This window comes from Egretta garzetta, unplaced genomic scaffold, assembly GCF_000687185.1.
Source record: "Egretta garzetta isolate BGI_Z169 unplaced genomic scaffold, ASM68718v1 scaffold105, whole genome shotgun sequence".
Lineage (NCBI taxonomy): Eukaryota > Metazoa > Chordata > Aves > Pelecaniformes > Ardeidae > Egretta > Egretta garzetta.
Genome location: NW_009259598.1, coordinates 4,455 through 11,932, shown reverse-complemented (window position 1 = coordinate 11,932; position 7,478 = coordinate 4,455). Strand labels below are relative to the sequence as shown.

Sequence of the window (7,478 nt, the reverse complement as noted above, 5' to 3'; positions counted from 1 at the left end):
GTTCAAGGTGTCCCTGCTCCTGCAGGGGGGTTGGACTGGGTGACCTCTACAGGTCCCTTCCAACCCAAAACATTCTATGATTCTATAATTTTTCTATTACCCTGGATGTGCTCTTGGGGCCTTTGGAATTTATTATGAGCAAAGTTTTTGGTAGTTTCCTGTCAAGACCCCATTACTGCTCACTGGCACGACTGGAGAGACTTACAAAGTGCATTCAGGATATACTGCATATTTCTCTGTTCCAGATCAAATCCAATCAGAGTGCAAAGCCGGAGCAAAAGTCACCGCTGTGCAGCAGCACCAACAGCCCTGAACCCCTTCTTTTTTACACTGGCCTTTGGGTGACTCCTGGTATTCCTTTCTTTTATCCCAAGACTCTATTTTGCTCCCTGCTGCTTCCAGTATCATTCCAGCATCTCGGATCCAACTGGATTCTTTTTCTGCCTCTTTCCTTAGCCTTTGTCTCCAAAAGAAAGCGGTAAAGTTTCCCCACAAGTATTTTGGAGGGCTCGTGTGCTCTGGGCTAATGGCAGGAGATGAGCGGGGAAGGGGACGGGTGACAGCCGGCTCCTCCGCAGCGGCTTTTGCTCTCAGCATCCGAGGGAGATCAGGCAAGGCAGACACGCAGGGAGCAGAGGTGGTGCCTGAGGGCTATTTTTATGCTTTTCTGGCTGTCGCTGCAGTTTCGGATCACGACAGAGGGGTCTGTCCATCACCAGCAGCAGCCCTTTTTCTTCTGAGGTGGCTTTGGCACCTCTTGTGCCTTAGTTTTCAATTCACCTTCACGAACTTTGAGCAACCTGGGAGAAAAGGAAGCAAATTAGCTGGGTGTTTCCCCCACATTTTGTATTGCTGTGCAATTTGTCTTGAAGAGCATTAGTAGAGGAGGCTCAGCACGGCTGAGTTAGGAGCCTTTCAGCTTGGCGTGATTTGAGAACCACGGGCTCTGCTAAAAACACCAAACTAAATCAAATCGCGGACAGAACTGATTTCCATCAACCCAGGGAAAAATCAGCAGCATCCTGAGAAGGGTTTTAGTAATCTTCTTGCAATGCTAGATATTCAGGAGACATCTTACAGCACTTCCCTCCTGCTCAACCCGGCTGTGCACATGCTGTGCCGAGTTTTCCCTGACATTCGGGCCCATGGAGTCTCCGGTGACAACAACACACCAGCATTTGGAGATCAAAAAGCAGGAAGGGAGCCCATTAAATTCAGGGCAGCTGGCAAAATCCAAGCACATGCCTCACCTGATTAAGCTGACCATGGACTCGGAGACGTTGTGGCCCGAGGCAGCGCTGCATTCGTAAAACATGAGCTTATGCTCCTGGAAGACACAGCCCAAAGAGAGATGTAAGATTCTTGCACTGGCATAGCTTAATACAGGAATAAATAGCCAAGGGACAGTCACAGTCAAGAGGAAACAGGAGGACTCAAAGAAGCAAATAACAACTTATTTACTGGAACGTGAAGGTGAAATCCAGCTTTTCTGGGAGCTACGACACCAACATTTAGTATCAAGGAAAAGGCTGACACCACGGACAGAACTTGCAATGCCCTCTAGTTAGTGGAGCAAATACAGAGCCATAACCAGGTGTTCCCAGGTCTTTTGTGCCTGCCAGTGACTGGTAGGGAAAAAAAAAAAAAATTTAAAAAGCATTTAACCCCTTGTCCTGCTGTGTCCATTTGTAAAACTGGTCAATGGATACTGGTCCAAATCCCATAAACTTTGAAGTTAAGTTGGTAAAGATGAGATTCTTCTCGCCTAGTATTTATTAGCCACCTACATTTGAGGAGATTAATTGTACTTCAAGCATTTCAGTATCTTTAAATCAGGATAGGGCTTGGTTTTATTGTTTATATTTTGCTGGGAAAAGAGACGTGAGGCTTCACAGAAAAGACGAGCAGAGCTGAAAACATTTTAATCTATAGATCCAGTTCCACAAACTGTTTTACTGGGACGGTGCTGAGTCAAAACTAAAACAGCAAAGGGAAAGCAAGGCAGGGAAGGGTGAAAGATGGGTTCAGAGATCATTTTGCCACGCCACCGACACACAAAAGGTAAGCGAGGGGCTTTCAACTTTCTCCAGTCCTCAGGCCAGTGGCATCCATCCTCAGCTGTCCTTGCCTAACTTGGGTGGACAGCGGGCGTTAGCAGGGCCGAGCACCTACCTTGGCCAAGCGTTCCCCCTCCGTCGTAGGGACCTGTCTCCCTGCAGCACAGTCGGTTTTGTTCCCGAGAAGCAGAATAGCGACTCCGTCTTCTGCTCCTTCCTGGGCAATTAAAGAGGGGAGGATCAGGAGTGCATCTGAATCTGCCTTGAGTCACAGCTAGACACATCCTGGAGCACCGTGAAGGATGCCCACGGATTCAGGCTGATAACAAAACCTTAGATTCTTAAATGAGTTTAACAGCGTTTGAGAAAGGGATTTTTTTTTCCCCCCTTAAACCATCTGTCCTGGTCCATTAACGGGGCAGAGCACCGGACAAGTTACCCTTGTAGCAAATTCACTTTGTGTTCAGCTTCAAGAACCCTCCAGAAGATGCTCCGACCAAGATTTACAGGTGCCGAGCAAGGCCACGTCCTATTTTGTTCCAGAGTTTTTAAACACTGACTTTGTACTTGACTGGAAATCACTGACGAGAAGTTTTTAATAGGACACGCATTACCTCCCATTTCCCAGGACTCCAAGGGGACTGTTCTTGATCTAAAAGTGCTATCAAAATAGCTTTCAACATTTTCCATTCCTCTGCACCGTTTTTTAATTTTAAAGAAGTTAATCATTATCATAACGATGCTATCAACAAATTACCCCAGGAAACACTGCAAAAATGTGGAAATTGTCAGTATTGGAATTTAAATCCTCCAAGAAAAAACTGTTTTCTAACCAAAGCAAAGCAGAATGTCCTTTACAAAGGGCTTGGTCACCCCCAGGTGTCCATCCCTAACCGGTGGCAGAGGTCAGGTGGGGAAATGCTGATCTCTGAGTCACCGCCAGTTCCCAGACCTTGGGAACAGAACAAGGTTTTCCTACTTCACCCACCTGGATGCAGCTCAGCCAGTACCGCACGTCCGAGAAGGAATACTCGGACGTGATATCGTACATCAGCACGACCCCGTCTGCCTTCCGGAAAAACTGCTTGGTGATGCTGTGGTACCTGCGTACATTTTAAATGGTCACCGATAAGGTCAAAGGAGGTTTTGCCTAGGAGCAAGCTGAAATCTGAGTGGGAAAGCTGGAAATGCATGGCTACAAAAAAGGCAGAACCCAGCTTTTGCTCCTATCCTGATCACAGAGGCCATACAAACAACCTGAGTGCTTATTTTTATCTTAATTACTTCCTTAATTATTCTTTATCAGATCGTGTACTGTACAGAGTCCCTTCTTAAACAACCCCTCCTTTGCTTAGCAAAGCCAAGAACATTCATTTCCACTAAATTACCAGAAAAAAAAAAAAGGAAACCACAGGTCGCTCTCCTTAAGGAGACAGCACAGCGCCTTACCTTTCTTGACCAGCGGAGTCCCACAGGCGGAGAGCGAAACGCTTGTTGTCCACAATGAGGTTTTTGACCTGATAATCCAGTCCTAGGAGACACAAAAAGGGACATTCTGATACCATAGAGCTCATCCCCGCAACAGAGGATGGATGGAGAAGGCACATGGTACAGCTCTGGTCTGAGGCTGCAGCTTGAGGGGGCTGGTCCCAAGTGAACCTCCAGCTTTTAGGTCATTAATGGCTGGATTTTGGGAAGGTCTCTAATTTCATGATGAATAAAACCAGGTTGGTTGAGAGAGGAAAACAGAGCTGAAAGGCAAAGCAGAGAGAAAAGCACTAGGGCCATTGGTATTGGTGCCCTAGAGATGGAGATGAGGACCAGCATTACCTGCTCGTGAGCATCCAGGCATGTGAAGTTGGTGGCCCTATTTGGTCCTTGGTGACAGGTTGCATAGCACGCTTGGTGTGAGCTCTAACATGCATGTAACAAGCACCAACAGCTTGTGGGGTGGAGGAAGGGGAATTGTGAAGGTCACCCACACCTGAGCAGAGCCGTGCTGGAGAAGAGCTGGAGGAGACCTACCTACTGTGGCGGTGAGGTGCGGATTGAAGGTGTCGGCGTGCAACCGGTACAGGAATGATGTTTTGCCCACGTGGGAGTCCCCGACAAACAGCACGTTGTAGAGGTGGTCTGGGTCCACGGAGGCTTCAGGAGAACCCCTTGGGGCAGCTCCTGCCCCATCTGCAGTCATGGCCTCTGGCTCTCCAGGGCTGGACTTGCCTTCCTGGCTTGTTTTCTGCCCAACCTCTTGCTGCTTCTTCTGTTGATCAACATCGAGGTGTTCACTCTGTTCTCCCAAGAGCTGCCTTTGAGGCTGCAGACATCGGCTGGCTGCATCCCCCAGTAAGCTGTATCCAAGGACCATCCCTGACTGATCATTCCCAGCATCTTCCTCTGGTTGGATCCGTGTGTAAAGGGTTGACGCTGGTGGCACCTCTTGTTTTGGAGGCGTGGCAGGTCCGGCAGCTACCTGCTCCGTTTCCATCATGTGCGGTGGCTTCTCCTCCAGCTGCTGGGAAGCAGCGTTAAGCCTCACCTGATCTGCCTGTGCTGAGACCTGCTCCTGAAGCTGGCTTTGGGCTGCCTGTCCCGAAGCACCTAGCCGCTGCACATCTGGAATGAGAACATCCTCCTGCATCATCGTTTCCAGCTTTAGTGTGCTGATTTGTAATGTCACCTCAGAGACCGGGAGACCCAGCACAGACGCACCATCATCATGGCCCTGCTTTATCCCTAGACTCTGAGTTTCAACTAAAATCCTCGCCCCTGCCTCCAGCCGCTCTCCCTGTACCACTTCCAGACCTTGAGCTCCATCCAAAGGCCTCTCCTCTGAATCGGCCCTCTCTCCCTGCCATATTTCCAGTGTCTGGGTGTCCTCCAGGATCTGCCCATCTGGACCAGTGAGTGCTCCCACCATTGCTTCCAGACCAGGATCCTTGGCAGCAGCGGCATGCTCGGGATGTAAAGCGGCCTCAACCAGAGGGGACACATGGGCATCAGCAGCCGCCTGCCACACGTCTGTGGGGTGAGCTGCACACAGACCTGCCTCCAACCCAGGAGTCTGGCTGGGCTCCCCTTTCTGCACCCCAGCTGCACCCAGGGATGCTGGATCTGCCTCTGCGCTCCCTCCTGGGGTCAGTTTGGGTCTGTCCACCTCTGCAAGGGGCTCCAAGCTTGCATCGGTGCTCTGGTCCTTCTCCCTACCCAGGCGTCCAGCCTCCTCCCATAGTCCTACACCTGCACCAGGCCCCTCTCCCTGCACAATGGCCACTCCATGGGGGTGAAGCCCAGGCTCCAGTGCCAGCCCGTGCTCACCCGGCCCTTGTGCCTCATCCTCAGCCTCATCCCCACGATGTGTGGCTGAACATTCGCCCCTTCCCATGAGGGTTTCTGGGCTGCCACCCCCAGGCAGCTGCATGTCCACCAACTCTGGGTTATCAACCCGATCCAGGGCTTGATCATCTGGAGCCAGGCTCAATCCCTGCTCGGTCCCCAGGGAGCTGACCTCACTCAGGGGCTCCAGATCCCCCTCTGTGCTCCCTCCTGGTTGGCCACTCCATGGGGGAGAAGCCCAGGCTCCAGTGCCAGTCCATGCTCACCCGGCCCTTGTGCCTCATCCTCAGCCTCATCCCCACGATGTGTGGCTGAACATTCGCCCCTTCCCATGAGGGTTTCTGGGCTGCCACCCCCAGGCAGCTGCATGTCCACCAACTCTGGGTTATCAACCCGATCCAGGGCTTGATCATCTGGAGCCAGGCTCAATCCCTGCTCGGTCCCCAGGGAGCTGACCTCACTCAGGGGCTCCAGATCCCCCTCTGTGCTCCCTCCTGGGGTCAGTTTGGGTCTGTCCACCTCTGCATGGGGCTGCAAGCTTGCATCTGTGCTCTGGTCCTTCTCCCTACCCAGGCTTCCAGCCTCCTCCCATAGGGATAGAGGGCTTGATCATCTGGAGCCAGGCTCCCTCCCTGCTCTCTCTCCAGGGAGTTGACCTCACTCAGGGGCTCCAGATCCCCCTCCACACTCCCTCCTGGGATCAGTTTGGGTCTGTCCACCTCTGCAAGGGGCTCCAAGCTTGCATCGGTGCTCTGGTCCTTCTCCCTACCCAGGCTTCCAGCCTCCTCCCATAGTCCTACACCTGCACCAGCCCCCTCTCCCTGCACAATGGCCACTCCATGGGGGAGAAGCCCAGACTCCAGTTCCAGCCCGTGCTCACCTGGCCCTTGTGCCCCATCCTCAGCTTCCTCCCTGAGATGTTTGGCTGAACATTCCCCCCTTCCCAGGAGGGTTTCTGGGCTGCCACCTCTGTGCAGCTGCATATCTGCCCAGGACTCATCTGCCTCCATGTCCACCAACTCTGCATTATTGACCTGATCCAGGGGCTGCAAACCTGGAGCCAGGCTCCCTCCCTGTTCAGTCCCCTGGGAGCTGACCTCACTCAGGGGCTCCAGATCCCCCTCTGTGCTCCCTCCTGGGGTCAGTTTGGGTCTGTCCACCTCTGCAAGGGGCTGCAAGCTTGCATCTGTGCTCTGGTCCTTCTCCCTACCCAGGCTTCCAGCCTCCTCCCATGGCCACATGCCTGCACCAGCCCCCTCTCCCTGCTCAATGGCCACTCCATGGGGGTGAAGCCCAGGCTCCAGTGCCAGCCCGTGCTCTCCATCCTCAGCTTCCTCCGTGAGATGTTCAGCTGAACATTCCCCCCTTCCCAGGAGGGTTTCTGGGCTGCCACCCCCAGGCAGCTGCATGTGCACCCAGGACTCCTCTGCCTCCATGTCCACCAACTCTGCGTTATCGACCTGATAGAGGGCTTGATCATCTGGAGCCAGGCTCAATCCCTGCTCGGTCCCCAGGGAGCTGACCTCACTCAGGGGCTCCGGATCCCCCTCTGTGCTCCCTCCTGGGGTCAGTTTGGGTCTGTCCACCTCTGCATGGGGCTGCAAGCTTGCATCTGTGCTCTGGTCCTTCTCCCTACCCAGGCTTCCAGCCTCCTCCCTTGGCCACATGCCTGCACCAGCCCCCTCTCCCTGCTCAATGGCCACTCCATGGGGGTGAAGCCCAGGCTCCAGTGCCAGCCCGTGCTCTCCATCCTCAGCTTCCTCCGTGAGATGTTCAGCTGAACATTCCCCCCTTCCCAGGAGGGTTTCTGGGCTGCCACCCCCAGGCAGCTGCATGTCCACCAACTCTGGGTTATCAACCTGATCCAGGGCTTGATCATCTGGAGCCAGGCTCAATCCCTGCTCGGTCCCCAGGGAGCTGACCTCACTCAGGGGCTCCAGATCCCCCTCTGTGCTCCCTCCTGGGGTCAGTTTGGGTCTGTCCACCTCTGCATGGGGCTGCAAGCTTGCATCTGTGCTCTGGTCCTTCTCCCTACCCAGGCTTCCAGCCTCCTCCCATAGTCCTACACCAGCTCCCTCTCCCTGT

The 7,478-nt window shown here is 53.3% G+C and overlaps 1 protein-coding gene across 1 annotated transcript in view; it reads right to left on the bottom strand.

The window, feature by feature from the left end:
- Positions 1-24: 24 nt before the first annotated feature.
- LOC118452232 (ras-related protein Rab-44-like) overlaps positions 25-7,478 on the bottom strand; it is a gene marked incomplete at its 5' end in the record, with an annotated part of 11,905 nt that continues 4,451 nt past the window's right edge. Inside the window, 6 exons of the mRNA XM_035893800.1 lie at positions 25-800; positions 1,251-1,327; positions 2,173-2,274; positions 3,046-3,160; positions 3,507-3,588; positions 4,083-4,665. Coding sequence (XP_035749693.1) covers positions 713-800; positions 1,251-1,327; positions 2,173-2,274; positions 3,046-3,160; positions 3,507-3,588; positions 4,083-4,665 — 1,047 coding nt within the window. The remainder of the gene's footprint in view (positions 801-1,250; positions 1,328-2,172; positions 2,275-3,045; positions 3,161-3,506; positions 3,589-4,082; positions 4,666-7,478) is intronic.